General features: G+C 46.4%; 1 protein-coding gene across 1 annotated transcript; it reads left to right on the top strand.

Annotated features, from left to right (window-relative positions):
- The first annotated feature begins 4,851 nt into the window (after positions 1–4,851).
- RRS1 (ribosome biogenesis regulator 1 homolog) lies at positions 4,852–21,627 on the top strand. The gene is given in 12 exon segments (XM_061571260.1): positions 4,852–5,021; positions 7,725–7,836; positions 10,213–10,251; positions 10,917–11,018; positions 12,213–12,291; positions 13,507–13,614; positions 14,968–15,014; positions 16,109–16,174; positions 17,621–17,662; positions 19,234–19,332; positions 21,303–21,419; positions 21,421–21,627. Coding segments are annotated over 12 exon segments (1,116 nt in total). The 5' UTR covers positions 4,852–4,866; the 3' UTR covers positions 21,571–21,627.
- The last annotated feature ends 1,171 nt before the right edge of the window (positions 21,628–22,798 follow it).

The raw sequence follows: 22,798 nt of genomic DNA, 5'->3' as shown, positions 1-22,798 counted from the left end.
GATCTGACCTCACTAGAGTGAACCTCTCAACTGGAGGTTTTACATATTCTTTGGTTCTTTCGGTGAGGTCACGTAGATATAAAATATAATCATAAAAAACAAATAAAAACCACGACGTTTCGATCGCAACATAAGCGGTCGTCATCAGGGAAAAGGGGGTTAGCCTATAAAGGCCCTTTATTGGTCAGCTTCCACCAATAAAGGGCGACTGCTAGTGGTGATGGTAGTAGTGGGCAGTGATGGTGCTGGTGGTGGACTTCCACTAATAAATGCTACTGCTAGAGGTGATGGTAGTAGTGGGCAGTGATGGTGCTGGTGGTGGACTTCCACTAATAAAGTGCTACTGCTAGAGGTGATGGTAGTAGTGGGCAGTGATGGTGCTGGTGGTGGACTTCCACTAATAAAGTGCTACTGCTAGAGGTGATGGTAGTAGTGGGCAGTGATGGTGCTGGTGGTGGACTTCCACTAATAAATTGCTACTGCTAGTGGTGATGGTAGTAGTGGGCAGTGATGGTGCTGGTGGTGGACTTCCATTAATAAAGTGCTACTGCTCGAGGTAATGGTAGTAGTGGGCAGTGATGGTGCTGGTGGTGGACTTCCACTAATAAAATGCTACTGCTAGTGGTGATGGTAGTAGTGGGCAGTGATGGTGCTGGTGGTGGACTTCCACTAATAAAATGCTACTGCTAGAGGTGATGGTAGTAGTGGGCAGTGATGGTGCTGGTGGTGGACTTCCACTAATAAAATGCTACTGCTAGAGGTGATGGTAGTAGTGGGCAGTGATGGTGCTGGTGGTGGACTTCCACTAATAAAGTGCTACTGCTAGAGGTGATGGTAGTAGTGGGCAGTGATGGTGCTGGTGGTGGACTTCCACTAATAAATTGCTACTGCTAGTGGTGATGGTAGTAGTGGGCAGTGATGGTGCTGGTGGTGGACTTCCACTAATAAAGTGCTACTGCTCGAGGTAATGGTAGTAGTGGGCAGTGATGGTGCTGGTGGTGGACTTCCACTAATAAAATGCTACTGCTAGTGGTGATGGTAGTAGTGGGCAGTGATGGTGCTGGTGGTGGACTTCCACTAATAAAATGCTACTGCTAGAGGTGATGGTAGTAGTGGGCAGTGATGGTGCTGGTGGTGGACTTCCACTAATAAAGGGCGACTGCTAGTGGTGATGGTAGTAGTGGGCAGTGATGGTGCTGGTGGTGGACTTCCACTAATAAAGTGCTACTGCTAGAGGTGATGGTAGTAGTGGGCAGTGATGGTGCTGGTGGTGGACTTCCACTAATAAATTGCTACTGCTAGTGGTGATGGTAGTAGTGGGCAGTGATGGTGCTGGTGGTGGACTTCCATTAATAAAGTGCTACTGCTCGAGGTAATGGTAGTAGTGGGCAGTGATGGTGCTGGTGGTGGACTTCCACTAATAAAATGCTACTGCTAGTGGTGATGGTAGTAGTGGGCAGTGATGGTGCTGGTGGTGGACTTCCACTAATAAAATGCTACTGCTAGAGGTGATGGTAGTAGTGGGCAGTGATGGTGCTGGTGGTGGACTTCCACTAATAAAGGGCGACTGCTAGTGGTGATGGTAGTAGTGTGCAGTGATGGTGCTGGTGGTGGACTTCCACTAATAAAATGCTACTGCTAGAGGTGATGGTAGTCGTGGGCAGTGATGGTGCTGGTGGTGGACTTCCACTAATAAAATGCTACTGCTAGTGGTGATGGTAGTAGTGGGCAGTGATGGTGCTGGTGGTGGGCTTCCACTAATAAAGTGCTACTGCTAGTGGTGATGGTAGTAGTGGGCAGTGATGGTGCTGGTGGTGGACTTCCACTAATAAAGTGCTACTGCTCGAGGTAATGGTAGTAGTGGGCAGTGATGGTGCTGGTGGTGGACTTCCACTAATAAAATGCTACTGCTAGTGGTGATGGTAGTAGTGGGCAGTGATGGTGCTGGTGGTGGACTTCCACTAATAAAATGCTACTGCTAGAGGTGATGGTAGTAGTGGGCAGTGATGGTGCTGGTGGTGGACTTCCACTAATAAAGGGCGACTGCTAGTGGTGATGGTAGTAGTGGGCAGTGATGGTGCTGGTGGTGGACTTCCACTAATAAAATGCTACTGCTAGAGGTGATGGTAGTCGTGGGCAGTGATGGTGCTGGTGGTGGACTTCCACTAATAAATTGCTACTGCTAGTGGTGATGGTAGTAGTGGGCAGTGATGGTGCTGGTGGTGGACTTCCACTAATAAAGTGCTACTGCTAGAGGTGATGGTAGTAGTGGGCAGTGATGGTGCTGGTGGTGGACTTCCACTAATAAATTGCTACTGCTAGTGGTGATGGTAGTAGTGGGCAGTGATGGTGCTGGTGGTGGACTTCCACTAATAAAGTGCTACTGCTAGAGGTGATGGTAGTAGTGGGCAGTGATGGTGCTGGTGGTGGGCTTCCACTAATAAAGTGCTACTGCTAGTGGTGATGGTAGTAGTGGGGAGTGATGGTGCTGGTGGTGGACTTCCACTAATAAAATGCTACTGCTAGAGGTGATGGTAGTCGTGGGCAGTGATGGTGCTGGTGGTGGACTTCCACTAATAAAGTGCTACTGCTAGTGGTGATGGTAGTAGTGGGCAGTGATGGTGCTGGTGGTGGATTTCCACTAATAAAGTGCTACTGCTCGAGGTAATGGTAGTAGTGGGCAGTGATGGTGCTGGTGGTGGACTTCCACTAATAAATTGCTACTGCTAGTGGTGATGGTAGTAGTGGGCAGTGATGGTGCTGGTGGTGGACTTCCACTAATAAAGTGCTACTGCTAGAGGTGATGGTAGTAGTGGGCAGTGATGGTGCTGGTGGTGGACTTCCACTTATAAATTGCTACTGCTAGTGGTGATGGTAGTAGTGGGCAGTGATGGTGCTGGTGGTGGACTTCCACTAATAAATTGCTACTGCTAGTGGTGATGGTAGTAGTGGGCAGTGATGGTGCTAGTGGTGGGCTTCCACTAATAAAGTGCTACTGCTAGTGGTGATGGTAGTAGTGGGCAGTGATTGTCCTGGTTGTGTGGGCTTCCACCAATTAAACGGCAGCCAGGTCTAAAATGGAAATATTATAGCCAGTTATTACTGAAACTGGTTGATAACTTCCTTCCAGTGATTGCGGAGTTTGTACCCATCTTCTCGGTTGAAATTGTGTCTATGTCTGTATATATGACGACGATTGCTTGCGTTGCGATCAAAACGTCGTGATATTCTTTTTTTCTATCTACGTGGCTTTACCGAAAGACCCCAAAAATAAGAATAGGTTTTACCATTTCTGGCAAATAAACATGAGGTTTTACGATGTTCAAACACCAAATAGAAATCATTTGCAAGGCATCAAGTCTGCATTACCCACACATACTTATGGTGAACATGCAAACAAACACGCTCTGATGAGATATGCTTTGTCTTTGAAACTGATTGGCCTGCTCCAGAGACAACAGCCTTCTTTAAGGCCTCGTCTCAGACCAGAGAACGCCAAAATGCGAACAGCACAAAGACAATGCCACCATTAGGGCATTTATAGCTCGGGGTGAGCAGCAACACAAGGTTTCTCTTTGACGTTTGAACATCTTAACGCCTGTGTTTTTTTTCGTTATTGCCAAGAAAGCCAAAAAAAATACAAAATCTTATTTTTGGTCATGCTTTGTGACACTGGCAAAACAGAAAAAAGTATTTATCTTGATTTGACGCTTTCGTGACTGCAGGAATCCATACTCTTTGGTTCTTTCGGTAAAGTCACGGAGGTAGAAAAATAAAATAATGTATTAGGGGCCGTCCATAAATGACGTCACGCACCTGGGGGGGGGGGGGGTTCAGACATTTGTGACGATGTGTGACGAGGGGGGGGGGGTTGAGAAATGTGACGTCACATCAAAATGTGCAACTTTAAGTAAATATAGACAACACGTTCTACTTAATTAAATCAACTTTTTAATAAATGTTTTCTCCTACAACATCAGAGTGCAGCGCCACATTAAATACGCACTACAATGACAACAGTTTAAAGCGATTTGAAGCTTTTTGATTTAAAGCTTTCGTGACTGCAGGGATTCATCTTCTTGGTTCTTTCGGTAAAGTCACGTAGAAGGGAAATAATAAAATAATAAAAATAAAACATAATAAAATTATGTTTTATTTTTATTATTGTATTACTTCCGAAAGAACCAAGAAGATTTGAAGCATGTTTTATTTTTTGGGGAGAGGGCAGAGCTTTGTGACATCATATTTGAGGGGGGGGGGGGTTCTGACTTTTTGTGACGATGGGGGGGGGGGGGTCAAAAATCGTCCAAAACCGCGTGACGTCATTTATGATCGGCCCCTTATCCTAATTTTAAAATCCTTTATATTAAGTTCGCTTGCTTGCGTGCTTGCGTGCTTGTGTGCTTGCTTGCTTACGACCGTGCAAATCTTTCGGTCGTTTTTTAACCCACTTCCCGTGATCCAATTGAGCTGACATTTTCCACACAGACTCGTTGTGCGAGACAATGAATGTTCGTGAATTTTTTTTCCAAAATTTTACACTGTTTAGGGAAAACAAATTAAATTTTTAATTACCAATTGCTTAATACTGGCAGACAATCATCTGACCCATAGGTGGCAGCCATCTCAAGCCAGAGGACGAGAGGACTCTCGCCGCCACGCATATAAAGGATTTAGAGTGAAAAACTTAGTTTTTACTGGTTATCATTGTTTGCAATCTGAATCCTGTAGTGGGGAGGAGGGCGAGGGGCGGGGCTTCAATACACAGAGGTTTTTTTAGCCTCTACTCTGGCACCGCGCCCCAACCCGCTACCCATGATGCCGCGCGCGATGCCCCCTCCCCTCCCACCCCCCACAGCATCAGCGATGGCGGCCACCGTGGAGAGCGTCTTGGCTCAGGCCGAACGAGACGATGCCGAGCGGCTTCGTCGGATCACGGTGCACAAGGACATCGAGGTGGAGTTCGACCTGGGCAACCTCACGGCGGTGGACAAGAACCCGCTCGACCTGGCCGAGTTGCGGTGAGCGACGGCTCCCCCCCGGTTGTGTGGGGTGTGCGCGTGTGTGGCGAGTTTATAGGTGGTCGGGATGCAGCGAACTCCACGTGGTGGCCACGTGTTTGCAGTCTCCGCTGCTGCTGCTACTTGAGTCGCTCGAGTCGACACGAGTGCAGGGAGGCTACTTACAAAGGGGGTTGTTGCTGATGATGGTGCTGATGATGATGGTAGAATGACCGATGGTCATTAATAATTTGCTGAGTGGCAGGCCAACAGCCGGGAACGCGTTGGAGAGAGAGAGAGATAGTCCCGTCCGCTCAGGAGATGGAGCGATGGAATTGCGTTAGCTCGTCTGGGGATGCTCGCTGGGTAGATTGTGAACATCGCAGATGTGGTGGTGGCGGCGGCTTGGGTACGGCTTCATCTAGCGGTGGTTTGAGACCATGGCTGACGATAGATGGGGCGTCACGGGCACGGATCAGCAGACTGCGGGCTCTTTAAGGACCTACCCTCTCGTGTTCGTGTGCATTGAGGCACTTGCAATATTTCCCGACACCTGAGGTGAATAAGTATAACCCGTAAAAGCAAAGTTTTTCACTCTAAATCCTTTATATGCGTGGCGGCTCGAGTCCTCTCGTCCTCTGGCTTGAGATGGCTGCCACCTATGGGTCAGATGATTGTCAGTATTAAGCAATTGGTAATTAAATATTTAATTTGTTTTCCCTAAACTGTAAAATTTTGGGAAAATTTTTCACGAACATTAATTGTCTCGCACAACGAGTCTGTGTGCAAAATGTCAGCTCGATTGGATCACGGGAAGTGGGTTAAAAAACGACCGAAAGATTTGCACGGTCGTAAGCAAGCAAGCACGCAAGCAAGCGGACTTAATATAAAGGATTTAAAAAGGTTGCCGTGTCTCCCTCGCGCCTTGATCACCCACACGGCACGTGCAGAAGAACGTTGAGTCACATTTCGATTTAAAGCTTTCGTGACTGCAGGGATTCATCTTCTTGGTTCTTTCGGTAAAGTCACGTAGAAGGGAAATAATAAAATAATAAAAATAAAACATAAAATACAATTTTCACGACGTTTCGGCCACAACGGCTACTTGCGTTGTGGCCGAAACGTCGTGAGAATTTTATTATGTTTTATTATTTTATTATTTCCCTTCTACGTGACTTTACCGAAAGAACCAAGAACATTGAGTCACTCCACTGCTGGATGAGGGCCTCCTCACGATGTCCAGGCGCAGCTTTTGGTAAATATGCGTTCAACGTCGTGTAGGGGTGTTTTAATAACACAATCAAATATAAGGGCCATTGCCCGAAACGTCGCCCATTATATATTGTCTTTTTTCAGGGCGCTATCTTTGACGAATTTGATAAGCTTATTTTGTTAATTGTACTTGTGCACCACTCAACGAAACAGCGGAGAACAAATATATTTGGTAAAATAAATTGCATGGTATTTTTTTTTCTTAAAAAAATAAAATAGTTTGCCGTATTCTCTGGATTAGGAGACCATCTGGAAAGTAAGACGCACCCCAAACCTTTTGTGCCCGGTGGCAATAGTTTACACATTTGGTCACACAAACGCCTTCCGGGTTTATAAGATGCACAATCAACTTTTGTTTAAAACTACAGCACAGGGCAAGTCGTCGGTCTTCTAAAAGTAATCCTTAACATCTATAAAGCGCCCTTAATCCGGATGAAGGTGGTGATTGATGGTGGTGGTGCTGGGAGACTGGCTGGTTCCTGGGTCTCTATGTGAATGATGCGCATGTGTGTGTCCGGTGTGAATGGAGAAGCGAGAAGATTCAAATGAGAAGCTTGAGTTCACAATCTCGGTCGGGGTCGACTCAGCCCCAACAACAATAACCGTTACCGTCCCCGTGCGTAAAATGTACCGTCGTCATCACCGGTGTTAATTTTCCATTGAATATTTTCCATGTTGCTGGTAGCCTGGAGAAGGCACGTGACCACAACAGCCACAGCCAAAGCGAGTGGTGTGCCGGGCACGGGCAGATTTGAGCCTGATCATGAATTTCATTGTCACCATCATCGCCACGACCACCCCCATCATCATCACTGCCGTTATCTTCACTATCATTTGTCGCACCTCTTATGAGCACGGTTGGCCTCGTACGGTTCGAAAAAAGTTCAATGGTGCATATACATCGGAAATTATGAAATGACTTCTACGTGACTTTACCGACACAACCAAAAATATGAATCCCTGCAGTCACGAAAGCTTTAAATCAAAATTTGACTGCCACCTGTTGGAAAGGCAAGTAGACAAAAGTTGGGCTCTGGATGGCCCGACTCCTGTTATAAGAAGGGTGGATGTTCCAACCATTGGGATGAAGGTCGCCCACTGTTGAGCTAGCCTGAGGCTGATACACTGTTAGGTGGGCAGGCCTATGCTGTACCTTCATGCAATGGCTGAGACTGCTGTCCCAAAAACTAATCCTAAGACCCGAAACCCCGAAACCAAAACCTGAACATGAAATTCTGACCCCAGCACCTAAACGCTATCCTGAAACCCTAACACCAGCCTCTAAACCTTATTCTGATATCCGAAACCCTAAGCACCGTCTAGGAGGCAGATGCTTATCTTTGTCCCCTTGTGCCTTGCTCGCCTCGGTCATAAATACTGTCATTATCCTTGAAAAATGTGGACGTATAATTGTTAAACTTGAAATTCTATTGCCTCTTCATTTTCTTACAGGAAAGATAGCGCTGGTTACCTGATGGCCCTGGCAAGAGACAACACACAGCTGCTGATTAATGAGATTTGGAAATTGCCGACAGAGCGCGTTGATGACGTCATCATCGCAAAGGTAGGCCATGTGACCTGAATGTGTGTAGCCAGTACGACGCATCTGTGTTTGCGTTCACGCTGGCTTTCGAAAAGTAATTGGCCTCGGTGGACCAAAAATAAATTTCCTTCCATCAGGAAAGTTGAATTTGAATTTCAAGACTGTTTAAGAGAATCCTATAATGGGATTGTTGTGATCATTTATTGCAATGTTTTGAATCTGGGAGGAAAGCGGAGTGCGTAGAGAACTTGAATACAACTCGGGAATAATGGCAGAAGTTCAACACCGATGGGTTCACAAACCCAAGCGCTTGTCACCAACTAGGCCAGCGAGTTTTAGGAGCCGCAGCGACACACCGTGGTACCTGCACGAGCCATTTAAGCCTGCCTCCAACGTGATGCGTTACAACTGTGCCCCCACCACACCTTGCCATAATCGGTGTGTGCATCGTGTATATATATGGCACGAAGTATGAAACGTGCTGTTGTGAAGTCCTTTCGCAATGGAGATTGTCGTGCATATTTATTACAGTTAAAAATGGATGTGGAACTGATGTATAGTTAAACCTTTGCCGTTCCAATGATGTACGTGTACATCAGTTTTTCTTCCGATTTGAAACGGAACCAGAGGAAAACCGTAAATAAAATGACTTCATCAATACCGAGGCTCCCATAAGGCCATGCGGTAGGGCATTGTGGCACAGTTTGGTGCCAGCTAACACAGAGTGCGGTTGTGTCGCTACAGTTCTCTGCGGTGAGTACAATTTCTTTAAAAACAGTGCTATACCTTTCTAAATAAAATTAACACTGAACCGCTTGCACGTTCCGAGATTCAGCGGTTAATGGGACACACACCTTGCAACTTGCAGTAGCCTCGGAATGGGAAAGGGTTAATTGAGGTTGGTCTGCTGTGTAGACGCTCTATTTGGGCTGGTTGTGTTGGACATGTGAGACCATGTGAGAGTAATGAAGTGTCACCAGTGTCTCTCCACTCCCACGCAGCTATCCACCGTCACACAAGCCAGCCAGGATAATGCAAATCATTTATAATTGGAACGCGCAGACTTTTTCTTCTTCTTCAGAGACAGAATTATTCGAACGTGGAGGAAACTACAGAAATGCAGGAAGGCCTCCCAAGCCTGTGCCAACAAATATCTAAGCTCTGTGGCCCTATATTGGTTGTATTTGGCCAAACCCATGAATGAGTGTTTATCCAGTTGATCATCGGTTATCCGGCATGCGATTATCCGGCTTCCAACATTATCCGGCGGTCCCAGGCCGATCTGGCAAAACCGCTCTAAAGGCTGTAACCAGTCCGGCGATCGGCACCGTGTACGTGCTATCCAGCGAAAAGTGCGTGTCAAACAGTCAGGTCGTTGAAGCACCATAGTAGGTACATCACCCCATGGAGAGCCTTCGAGATTGGAGTGTTAAGTACGGTGCAGTAAATCTTTTGGATATTTCATTTTGCCTGTGTTTATACCAATTTCATATCATAAACAATTTTTAAAAACATGTACACAACACCTAATGTTATGCAGGAATGTGCAAAAATAATCTAATTTCAATAATGGTGGTGGAGTGATTATCCGGCGTTATTGAAAATCTGGCTCCATGTTCCCCCCCCGAAGCTGCCGGATAATCGATGATCGACTGTACATTAGAGCGGAAACTTGCACATCTGAAGTAAAGCCATGCATGCAGAGCGGTTCAGTTCAGTTTATCTTTTAGGTATAACCCTGTGAGCCATTCGGCTCTTGACTCGGGTGCAACCGCAACAAACAAAAACAAGAAACATCCTAAAGTGACTACGCGCAACAGAAAAATCCAGGAAAAAACAGCAAAGTCTTCCAGAAAAAGCACCGTATATCAATGCTGTGTGCAAAAATTTCAGTGGGATGCAAGTCAAACAATAACAACCATAACACAATTTAGATTAAAGTTATCAGTCTAACTCTGTACAACAATAAACAAACATGGCTAAACCAAAAAGTTTTCGAAATCGCCAAAATAAAGCTATAAAAACAACGTAACAGTGATCATTGGAACTGTGATTCAAATTTAACAATAAACGATATACATAACATGTACGACCAAACTTTGCAGCCATAACCCTCAGTTCCTACACAGATGGCATCCGCATAAAAAGTTAACCACTGTCTGTAACCACCATACCCGTGACGAGCCAGGAGGTATGGTGACCTTCGACACCCACGGATCACGAGGGAGTTTCAGGGGTTTGTGTGCGATCCACCTACCCTTGCTGCCTCCAGAGTGTTGTATTCCAAGCCACGTGCAGCGTAGCCTCCTGCAGCGTAGCCTCCTGCACGTGTCTTTGTTCATCACGGCTAATTGTTGTCGACGCTCTTCTCTTCCCACCCCTTCCCACTGTCTGCAGCTTCCAAGCCCAACGACGCCTGTGCCCAGGGAGAGGCCGGTGGGTGTGATGTCAATTTCACCATTATTCTCGGCATCATTGTGCCCATCTCCTCTCGTGTTCCGGGACCTCGTCGATCATTGAGGCATCATGTAGATGCCAGTGGCGTTATCTCCATCCTGCGTAGTTCCTAGCAACGGTTTACCATATCTTCCAGATCTTAAGAGGAACTTTTTCTCCCCCGCAAAAGTTTTGGGTTTCGTTTTATAATCTGATACGTGTGTGTGTGTGTGTGATTAGTTGAGGGAGCAGTAGTGTAACGGTTAGTGCACTACGTTACAAACCCTGCGACCCGAGTTTGAGTCCCACCCACGGCCAACACCAGTGACGATTATCTGTACTGGTCCTGGGCCTCCCCTAGGTCGACTCAGCCTCAAATGAGTACCTGATGTGGTGTGTAAACATCACCACTAGGGAGACAAAGGTGGTTGGGCGTGGTGCTGGCCACCCCCACCTCCTTATGTACCGTACAGGGCTTCATAGGTGCTCGCTAACAGCACATTCTGTTAAGGCTATATGTGAGATCTTTGTTAGTTCTGTATAACTTTATTGACACTGGGCACACGTTTGGGGTCCATTTTAATTTCCGGAGCATCTTGTAATCAAGAGAAATACGGTATCGTCAACACTAGCTAAACTTGATCGCTGTGCTATGTGCCCCTTAGATCCCCAAGGCTCGTCCGGCTACGCGCTGGGAAGAGTTCGCCAGCTTGAAGGGAATCAAGAACAGAAAGAAGAGCCGGCGCGTGTGGGATGAGGAGAAGAAGGTACGAGTATTCCTTCAAACGATTATCAATCATTAATTATGTTTGGCCTCAACTATGTAGTCGTTTTATGCCGCTGACAATAACATTTTCATGAAACTACTAGCTACAGTAAAACCTTGGATTGCGTGCATAATTCGTTCCGAAAACGTGTTTGTAATCCAAAGCACTCGTGTATCAGTTGTGATCACGTGACGCTCGGCAGACAAAGCGTATACACGTACTGCTCGTATTGCAAGACCTCGCTCGTTTATCAAATTAATATTTATTTAAAAAATTTGCTCGTCTTGCAAAACACTCACAGACCAAGTTACTCGCAATCCAAGGTTTTACTTTACTGAACTTATAGCAGGTATGGCCCACTGAGCTATACAGATGTTTTTCAGAAGCGACCTTGCAACAAATGATAGCTCAATAAGGTGGCTAATCACGTGGATATTTTAGCAGCCAAATACTCTTGGACGCATGTTTATAAATGTGGAGGGAAAAACCGGAGGACCCGGAGAAAAATCCGCGCCACCACGGGGAGAGAGACACGCAAACTCCAGATATACAGCAGCCATGCAGGGGGATATGGGAGAGAAGCAAGGTATGAAGCAACTTGGGCTCGGTAACGACAACAACAACCAACCGCGAGCCCCAGGGACAACCAGCGCGTGACGAAGGCAGCCCCCAACAGATCTCAGGGCTGCCTCGGCAAGGGTGGTCAGTGTCATGATCGGCTCGGCGTATGCATTGGTAACGTCGTTTAACATCAGGTGTGATGCTGGCCTTAATAGGTCCCGCCGAACAGCACCTGCTTCAGCGGTCTTTTTAAATCCTTTATATTAAGTTCACTTGCTTGCTTACTTGCGCGCTTAGGACCGTGCAAATCTTTCGGTCGTTTGTTAACCCACTTCCCGTGATCCAATCGAGCTGACATTTTGCACACAGACTCGTTGTGTGTGACAATTTATTTTCGTGAAATTTTTTCCCAAAAATTTTCGACTTTTTAGGAAAAAAAAAATTTCATATTTTATGTAAAATACCAATGTGATAAAAATGAAACTCTTACTCAAGAAAAACAGAAATGAATAATAAAATAAAACCGATGCCACGCATATAAAGGATTTATAGTGAAAAACTTTGCTTTTACGGGTTCATATTTTGGTCTAAACTAGCAGGGTGTGGCGGGTGTTCCGTGCTGTGTGTGTGTAGGAGTGGCGGCCACGCTGGGGTTATAAACGCGCCAACGACAACACAAAGGACTGGCTCATCGAGGTGCCGGATCACGTCGGTGAGTGGTCAGCAGCATCTCCTTGCACCCCCCGTGTGCAGGGCCGGCCAATGTTGCCGATCCTGCGAGCCACACTTCTAAGTCTTCGTACGGCCAGGAGCCACAAGACAGGGGCATGGTGGTCACACGGCCGGTCCCTACGCATTGGTTGACTGGGAATGCCCCGGGAATGCTCATTGTTGGCTCCGCTCCCAGGGAATTTTTTGACACATTTACGGAATTCCCTTGGTATGCGCGAGGGATACGTTCCGGAGATGCACGTGAATAGAACATTTTGCGGATAATGATATTGGCCTTCAAAAACCTCTTTTAAATTATTTTCTATAGATAACTTTCTAAATAAACTATTAAATACATGAAAACTATCTCATCACTTTCTTGCATCACATTCTCTCATCACTTTGTCTCATCACTTTGTATCTCATCATATTCTCTCTCTCGATGCAGTCGTGTAGAGTACCAGATGCGGTTCGTGGGTAGCCAAAATCACGGATGGCAAGTTCATGAATAACGAGGATGTACTGTATTGTGCACCCAAAAATATCTGGCACATGGTATGTCAGTCCACACGAGTTCAAGGGCGCTGTGATACAATAAAAGCGGACTGCGACGGAATCACAAATCTTGCTGATATGATATTCTTAGGTTTTTTCGGTAAAGTCACGAAGGTAAAGAATTAAAATTTATAAAAGTAAAATAAGAATAAAATAAAAATCACGACGTTGCGGAGGCAACACAAACTTCCGTCTTCAGGTGGATTTTTATTTTATTCTTATTTTACTTTTATTTCTTTTAATTCTTTACCTACGTGACTTTACCGAAAAAACCCTAAGAATATGAATCCTTGCTGATATTAGCCAATCAAATGAAGGGGGTGTGTCACATGACTTGAACCATGGATTGATTGCCATTGAATCGACACAGCTATTAACCCACAAATTGTGATTGAGTGGAATCGATACTCAATCTCGAAAAATGATCACAATACCATATATGGGCAAATACACGCCCCTTACGGCCAATGCCACGCCCACTTCCGTATATGGGCAAATCTCTGATTGGTGATTTTGTCGGATGTACGATTTTTATTGTATTACAGCGCTCATCTTGACTCTGAGATGCGCGTAAAACGTGTAGGTGAACGTGACAACGGGGCGAGCGAGGGATGCTTGTGTTGGTTGTGAGCTTGTGTGTTTGCCGCGCCTCCTCTCCCAGACCCCAATGAGGATCAGTTCGCGAAGAGAATCACCGCCAAGAAGGAGCGCGTGGCCAAAAACGAGCTGAACCGTCTCCGCAACATCGCCCGCGGGCAAAAGAGGAGTGGTGAGTCGCCTGCTCGCGCGCCGATGACGCCTGTGTGTGGCAGCTTGCCGTCGCAGACGCGTCCGCCTCCCGTGTCGACGCACACGCGTTTCGGGGACGGAGTTGAAACTAAACTATAAAGCTAAACTTTTTTTTATTTTATCAGGAAAGGCCCACAGAACTATATATAGCTCCTTTTCAGCAGCAACCTGGCCACAAATGATAGATCAATGAAAGTGGCTTATCATGTGGATATTTATAGCAGCCAAAAACTCTAAACGAATGTTTCTAAATGTGGAAGGAAAAACCAGAGGACCCGGAGAAAAATCTTTCCGGCCACGGGGAGAACATGGAAACTCCAAATATACAAGCGTCATGGTCAGGGACGAACCTACGACCTTCTCTATTCCAGGGAATGTAGTTTTACGTCTCGCCACCATGGCATAGTTGATGCTAACAAAGACTCCGTTTCGATATTGGAGGTCGCAAAAGGTCACGAATATTGGAAGGAACTGTGAGGAGGATGAGGCATTTTCCCCCCAGTGCCTGGGATGTTAACGGCTCATAAGGAGAGAAAAAAAAATGGATATGCCATTGGCATTACATGTATATGGTGCTGCATGGGTATCGCTGTTCGCATCTGAAAAGTAAAGTAAACACGGATAATTAATTGATACATTTGAGTGAAAAACAATAATTGCCACGTTAAACGCTTGTACGCATGGTAATGTAATTGTCGGGTGGTGGAGGGTGTTAACGACACAAATTTGGTCAGATCCATAACGTGGCCAAACTCAAAAAGCATTACGAATCGGTTACGGACATCTATATCTCATTGCCCCAAAATTGAACTGATTCAATTATGCTCTTCCAGACCAGTGTTTTCCTGTTTGTATAAGCAGGCAAAACTTTGACTGGTTTTGACTATTGACCTCATCAGCAGGGTGCGGCCAAATTTGTTTTATGTTGCTGGGTGTCCTGAGGGTAAAGATGCACCACGTGGTGGTACACCAGCAGTCATTGATCTTGCAGAAAGGATGATCTAGTTCTGAGACATTTCCACCACTGGGTAGGCCGAACAAAAGTCAAGAGCACACTGCCCAGTGCTCCGTGAAGCATTGAGAGTTTACTTTGTAAAATACTTAAAGCACTGTGCGACAAATAATGAAAAGCTTCAAGTTCCTGAACATAAAAAAATAATGCAAGACCGTAAATGTTGCCGAAAGTATTAGTGACGTTCTCTTATTTCACTTGTTGTGGTTTCTTCCCCTGCCCTCTTACTCTGTCCTCTAGTCCCCTAGCGTCTCCCCTTTACGTGTTGATTGCTGATGATGTAAAATGTAAATAATCGTCTGGTGCTTTGTTGCGTTGCAGCACCTGCTGCGGGCGCCACGCCGCCTGAGAAGCCGAGCCGCGACGATGTGAGTTGCTCCTCTTTAACCGCGCACCTCCGATTAGCCACGGTTGCCAACGTTACAGTGCGGAAGAAGTTCAGCATGCATGCATATCTACAACCCAATCTGCACTTCAGTGTTCGTCGCGGGAGGAGAAACTCGCGTCATCTCACACAAGCTCTGCGATGCACGGCCACCCTTTTTAATAAATCAGTTGTCGGTCGGCAGCTCGTTGGCATTGCACCGGCCGGGGGGGAAACGCATTCCTGCCGCTAACAACCAAAACACAGTGACAGTGCGGTGTGGGTTTACACGGCGTGTGAACGTGTGACCGCATTTGCAGGAAATGTCGCGGTGAGAATGGTAACATTTTCGGGTGTTTGGGTCGATCGTTAGACAGCACAAATGTGAGAGGATGGCAACTACTGGGGGAGGCCTTCATCCAGCAGTGGATTGATCGTGGCTGATAATGATGATGAAAGAAGAGAAAACCTTTGTCTCCTTTAAACGACCACATTGCGTACAGTGCTCGACCCATGCTTCTCCCATCCTGCGGTTCCATCGCTGTTGTGTTCAGCTGCGTACAAACAAATGTGTACCGGCCCCTGTGTCGTCGCAGGTTGTGTCTGTTTAGACGAGCCAAGGCCAATAGAGCGAGCGCTGTCATCCATGTTGGTGGATTTCAACGGACTACGCGATCCACCACAACGCTCTGACCAACGATTACCCTGATTTAACCCTGTAGTATACAATAGCCGTAAAGTACTAACGCCATCTATTGGTAGAAGTTAATGTACTGGTTTCTTACGGGATTTTACTTGCCATGAGCCATTTTGAAAGTTGCTTACGCACACGCTTGTCATGATTTGTCCTGAGATCCACGAATCATGTTTTGCCATCCACCCGTGGGTCCACGATCATCGACGTGATCGGCCACCGCTAGTCTAGACACTGGCCACATATGAGAGGCGGCAGTGATTGAGGAGGTGGTGGAGGGGGTGGGGCAGTCAGGAGTGCGGGGGACAAACCACCACCATATTCGCCGAATTAGTAAAACGCAGGCCCGAATTTTCCAGGTGACGTGACGTGTGCCGCTCTTGTGTCTGTGCTTGTCGCTGCAGCTCGGGAAAGCCATCTACGTGGCCAAGAGGGCAACGGCCTCCGTCGGCAAGTTTCAGAACAAACTGGTAAGCCGAATTGCGGTCGTGGATGAACATTGTGAAATGTTCGCGCTAAAACATTTAGATTTTTGTCATGGTCTAACGTGGAGACACGGACCGTTGTCTATTTCATATTGATAATAACTCGCAATCCACCTTAACGGTGCGCGATGTATCTCGTACGTGTATCTGTAATGCACCGACAAGGCCGAGCGGTGTCTGTTGGGGGCTCTTGCCCTTTCACAACAGGAGCCTTTGTTTAACAGGCCACACACTGCCTGATGAGCCTCGGACGGTATAAACCGACGTTTTTGGGTTAGATCGCATTATTTATAAATGTGTCGTAACCCTCCACCACCCGACACGTCCAATCAGCAAAAAAATTGTCATGTTGACAAAAGACAAATAGTTCACTGCTTTAGCCCACCGGTGTGTTGAAGCGTGAAACCACAACATTTACAATTTTTGAGTACGACGTTTCGCTGGTAATTGCATCCAGCATCAGTGAACTATTTGTCTTTTGTCAACGTGACACTTTTTTTGCTGATTGGCCATGTCGGGTGGTGGAGGGTTATGACACATTTATAAATAACGTGATCTAACCCAAAACGTTGATTATGAATAATATTGGTCGCGAAAGCCTACGTGTTAAACTGGTATAAACCGATCAAGAATCTGCCTGTTTAAATAAGTGATGATGTAAATCAATTTGTCCAGGAGTGGGGGGTGGGGGCGGCCGGGGGATGGGGGGGGGCTTAGGCTGATGAGTCTAAGGCAAGGGTCGCCAACCTGCGGCTCTGGAGCTGCATGCGGCTCTTTCAGGACTGCAGTGTGCTCTTGGAATTCGAAAACAATTGGCTCTTCTTGTTAGTTTGGTTGCTGACCCCTGACCTTGGAAGTCCAGTTCACCACGAAAGTCCAGTTTACCATGGGCAGGGGTCGGCATCCTGCGGCACCGGAGCCGCATGCGGCTCTTTGAGGACCACCATCTCGTATTCACTTGCAATGCGGCTCTTGAAATATAGATTTTTTTTTTTACCGAATTCGAAAAAAATGACTTTGTGTTTTGGTTGCAGACCCCTGGTCTAAGGGAAATGCGTGTTTTGCTATTGTGGCCATCCCTAAACACTTTTCATCGCGCGTATGATTATTAAATATACCGGTGTATTTTATGCAGCCGTCCTTGCAAATTGCATCTCTTGGAACGCTGTAGAATTTATGACGCGCGCAAGATTTTAACGGAGGCAGGGGAAACGATAGATAAAGCAGGGGGAAGGAAGCCAGAACCAGCGGCAACAATTTCCAAAGCTCTGTGGTCTTATAATCAGGATGTTTGTGCCATCTTCATGAATGAGTGTGTTCATACGTGTGGGAGGAAACCCACAGCAGTTCATGTCTGTGCTGTGCTGAAATAAGGGCGATGATGACCAAGGCGTTGTTTGACTGATGATGTTTTGTTTCGTTACTTTTCAGCCAAAAGAAAAAGAGGCCCGGAATGTGGGGAAGAAGAGAAAGGTGGGTGCTTGCCCTCTGGTTCCAGTGTCCTCAGGCATTCTCTGTTTATTTACTACTACTACTGCTACTCGTGGCATGAGCTGGCACATTATTAACCCGATCATTGTTGGACACGTGGAGATGTGCTTGCATACATTGGACATGCGTGATAGAGAGCAGCGTAGCTTATCGGATTTTTCCAGGATAAATAGTGGTTCTGATTCGAAGGTGGCTCTGAGCGGTGCATGTATCAGAAGATCCCTGGATTCCATCTTCCGCGAAGCTTATGGGCACCAAACCTAAACCATATCCGCTGCACAAACCACGGCAGCAGATGTGAATACTTGATGAAGGACAAATGGCTAATTAAAACCTCTCCCGTGTGTGACTAGTCACCCAGAAACTAACCATGAAACATTTAACGACTCTATTACTGATTCGCAAATATGAAGGGGCGGCATCATCACAGAACAGCGATGCACTTTGCTACTTCCGACACAATGACCTGGCTCCACCACCTCAATGTAAAATGTTATCGTGGCTCTACATTAACATCAGCAGCCATGCAAATAAGTGCATGTATGCACAATCCCAGATGGCGCGTAGGAAACCGTTGATACTGTGAAGGCTGCGCTTTGCGCACAAATGTGCGCGCCTTGTGGCTTTGTGTGTTCAGCTCGGCAAAAATGGAAATACCTCCAGTGTTAACGGCTCAACATTGGTTGGTCATCCCATGTCAGGTTTCATGATATCTTAAAAATATATATACCTTAAATCTCGCGTTTAAGCAGGCTGATTAAACTGTTGAGCAATTGGACGAAGTCGATAGGAAAAAGTTGTATTAGGTTCCCAAAGGATGCTTTGTACAAGAAGAATAACTTTGTAGATTTGGCATTTGCGGCATTGTAATAGTGCAAGGCTGTCGCGGAGGCAGGCACTGTGTTTCACACTGGACTGGTTTCGCAGTAGGGGCCTATGTTGCTATTGCAACGGTCACTGCATCGCACGCTTTCAGATGCGCTTCTGCGGCCTTCTGGAATGCTCTTCCAATTTTCGGAAGCCACTGGGAGCTACGCACTTTTAAATCATCTCGATTGAAAAATAATTTCTTTACAACCGAGAGGGAAAATGTATCGAACAATGAACGATGGATTACAAATAATCTTCAAGGTTATGGAAGCGACCCAGAGATGGCTTGGTCACACCGTTTAGAAGAGAGGAATAAAATGCAAATGGAAGAGGTCCGTAGACTCGCACAGAATGTCTTGCCCTTCTCAACTGGTTCGGTCTCACTCGGCACAACTTCAGATGCCCTTCTGTGGCCGTCTGGAATGCTCTTCCAATATTAGGAAGTCACTGGAGCTATGCACAATTCAATCTAGATTGAAAACTAATTTCTTTAGAACTTGTTTTTGTGTTGAGTTTGGCCTTCCCCCGCACCTCCAATTAGTACGGTTGACTACGTATGGTACGAAAGAAGTTCAACAAACATTCGTGTAAATACAGTTCAGTAACTCGCAGGTACGTTTGTTTTCTTTGGAAAAATTCATCACGATGTACGTATAACGTGTGTGTGCGTGCGTGTGGTGCAGTTCTCGCCATTGGTTGGAGACCTGTCCAAGGAAAAGGAGCAGCAGCTGAGTCTGCTGAAAGCCATGAACAGCAAGAAGCCCAAGATGGACATCACCAGGGTAGGTCTTGACCATCGCCTAGAGGAAGCTGGGTGGATTATTATGACAACGCTTACCCGGGAAAGCCTCTCGCAGAGTCTCAAGACTCTTCTTCAGGAGGGTACTGCCCATGTTTTCGCAATAGGGGGACGATGGTTGCTGTGTATATTCCAATTGGGTCATTTGTGGCTTCATTTTTTTAATTTGGACCTTGACACCGGCACATGATGGAGGCCCTCTCTTGCGAACAACTTCACGGGGATCATTGGCGTTCACTCTGAAATAGACGGAACCACCGGCAGCGTTAACCAAGCCGGCAGTGGGATTCGAACCTCCGCAGCGAGCGGAGAACGAGCTAGCGCTTGGGCCATTTCGCCATCATGACCCTATGGGACTTAATTTTATCTGATTTTGTCACTTGAGGCCGAGTAGTCTAGGGCCGATGGAAAACTCTGCAAGCAGGCAACACGGTTAATGCTGCGTTTGTGTCAGAACATGGAGCCAGCTCTGTTGCAATCTTGGATTTTAACACTTGGATCAGCTCATTCCAAGATTAAATCGGGTTTCCAAGTGTTTTGATTTGGACGATCTCGTCCTGGTCATCGATGAAATGGCAAAAGTCTGAAATGTGTATGACGCTCGTGGTTTTTGGTTTACTCTGCGTTTGCTGTCGTCTGGCAAAATGTGTTTGTATAGCAAATGATGGATGTGTATGGTGAGCACTTTGCACCAGGCGAGGAGGGGAGGGCTGCTTTGTGATGTGTAATGCCGCCAGGGCTTCTTTGATGTCGCGATCGGTCTCGCTCGCCGCACTGCTGTGATCCTCCGCTGACTGTTGAAACGGTAACGGTGATCTGCTAAAATGAAGCCACTGCAGCTGTGAACTTTAAAATATAGATTGAAAATGAATTTCTTTTGAACTGCTCTTTGTGTTTAGTTTGGTCCTTCCCCCTTCCACCCCCCCCCCTGCACTTCCCATTAGCACGGTTGGCTATGTACAGTGCGAAAGAAGTTCAACATAAGCGCACGTTGAGGCGATGCTCATCTGATTACAGCCCTGAGCCACTGGGGGAAATTCCACTTTCCTATGTCGGGGGTTGTTTTTCCTTGGGACAACCCACTGATGACTTTCCCACAAAAACAATGGTAGATATTTTAATGACCCCAGAGGGGATGATAGGTCGAGTCAACCCCTCGATGAGGAATTAAACACTCCACCTTTCCGATAGCGAGTCGCTGTCTCTTCCGCTGAGTCCACCTAGCCAGGTGTAGACGACCATCGTGATCGGCCGTGTCGCCCCTGAGATGTGGAAATTCCACGATGGCAATGGCTATTCGTGGCACGTTTAATTTTTCAAACATTTAATCTCCTAAAGGACTGCTTACAAAAATAATAACATTCACAGTAATAGTTTATAGTCCTGAAAAGCAATGGGATATTAGCCGTTATATTTCCAGATAAAATGATGGCATGCCAGTTTTATGACGTCAACGTTTTCCGAGAGCATGTGCTTTGTACGCATTGTAGATTGTGAAGTTGTAACGAATATAAAGACTGATGGGTAGGCCTTTGAGGAATGAACAGCAGTTGAATATAAACCTTAAGCAGTATTTGTACTCCAAAGCGCAAAACCCAGATGATAAAAATGCTAAACACAATTAAAATAGTACAGCAATAATCGTCGCATCGTGAACTTTGAAAATTCTGTCGTAAAAACTCGCCCCCACTAAAGAGGACATCGCAATACAGTGTAAGGACCCCACGAGAACCAGGAGAGTTGCTCTTTCAAATGAGGTATGTTTAGAAGTGCTATGAAGAAGAGCCATTGCCCAAAATGTCACCTATTATGTTTATTTTTAAGGCCACAGTGATATTGACGTATTTGTGTCTGTGCACCATTGCCAACGCAGTGGCAGCAGCAGTGTCAACAAACGATTTGTTTAGAAGTTGATTAATCGTCTTCCCCATGCGTGTGGACGCGTTCGCTCAGGCCGTGAACAAGCAAATTCGGGAGGAGCAAAAGGAGGCGGCTCTGGAGAGAATGAAGAAGAGGGGCGGGAGGAGAGGTGGCGGCGGCGGCGGAGGAAGGGGTGCTGGGAAGAGGTCCTGGAGGATCGGGCAGAGGAGGCGGCGGCGGTGGCGGTGGCAGCTCTAAGAAGGGACAGGCTGGGAAAGGGCGGAATTCTTTCTCCGGCAAGATGGGGAGTAAGTTTGGCAGAGGTGGCAAGAGTAGTCGGGGTGGAAAGGGGAGAAAGTGAATAGGGACTTGTGTAAATTTGTGAATACCTTTTCAATAAAAGAAGCCGTTCCTTTTTTTTCTGTTGCGGAGTTGTTTTGTCATTAGCAATCTGTATGCATAATAATTTAAGTGAACTACCGAATGTGTGTGTGTTCATGAAACATTTCAATGCATTTAATGTCTCGCAGACTCCAGCTTGTGTATTGTATTTCGCTGATTCGTTGTACGGTCAAGCAATGTTCTTCATTGCAAGGCCCCATGGGGGCCCCTGGTGGCCTTTAGTGCAGCCCCCCACAATACATGAAGTGAAAACACCCCCATCATCATCGTGCTGTTGTCAACTCCCCCCCCAGTGGTTTCAAACGTGTGGTAGCCCCCCTCTGAAAATTAGTGAAGAACACTGCGATAAAGAGTAATTTCTGATAATCATTTTCTTTCAAGAAGTTGCTTTAATAGTTTTGAATCCAGTGGGCCAACTGTCATTAAGGCATCTGCTAAGGCGCTGCGTTGTGGATGATCGTGTGGAGGCGATTCGACTCGAGTGGAGCGAGCGTGAAGGTGTTGTGGCTGACGGTCGGTTACTTGACAGCCGAGTTGAGCAAAAGAGCGAGCGATCAAACAGAATTTGTACTCGGTTCTTAACTAGTGCAGGGCAGAAACTGTTTCTTCTTCGGGCAGAATATATTTTTTTAAACCTTGCATTAAAATGAGTTTCTAATTATATTAATACGATGTCTGTGCGCACATGTGCGCTTAGGGGAGCCTGTGTTCATCGGGGTTTTTTTCATGCGCGCACCCCAGTTTCAATAGACGTCAACATTTTCCATTGAGAGGCTCCTGAATTTGTACATAGAGGGAAACTTGCTTAAATTGCACGGCAACTCAGCACCTTGGACCGCAGCTCGTCTCTTTCCTCCTGGAGTCGAGCCAAGGGGACACCCAACTCCAAGTGGCGGCTGTCTCGAGCGTAAGGTGTTCCGCAGAACCGGGCTGCAAGCGGGTGTTAGTATGAAAACTAAGAATATGTTTTACCCTTTCTGGCAACAAAATACGTGTTTAAGATGTTCAAGCCCTAAATATTAACCTTTTGCAAGAAATCAAGTCTGCATTAAACACGCGTACTTGTGATGCTCTGAAAAGTGCATTGTCTGTGTCCTGTTCGCCTTTTGGCATTCTCTGGTGAGACTGGACCATAAAGGAGGTACTGTAGTCTCAAAGACGATGCATGCGTCGTGGGTTCCACGTAG

The sequence above is a fragment of the Lethenteron reissneri genome, chromosome 6 (assembly GCF_015708825.2).
Source record: "Lethenteron reissneri isolate LAM-NWPU_2019-01 chromosome 6, ASM1570882v1, whole genome shotgun sequence".
In the NCBI taxonomy this organism is placed as follows: Eukaryota; Metazoa; Chordata; class Hyperoartia; order Petromyzontiformes; family Petromyzontidae; genus Lethenteron; species Lethenteron reissneri.
Note: the sequence above shows the minus strand (reverse complement) of the source record. Positions and strands in the feature narration are given on the sequence as shown.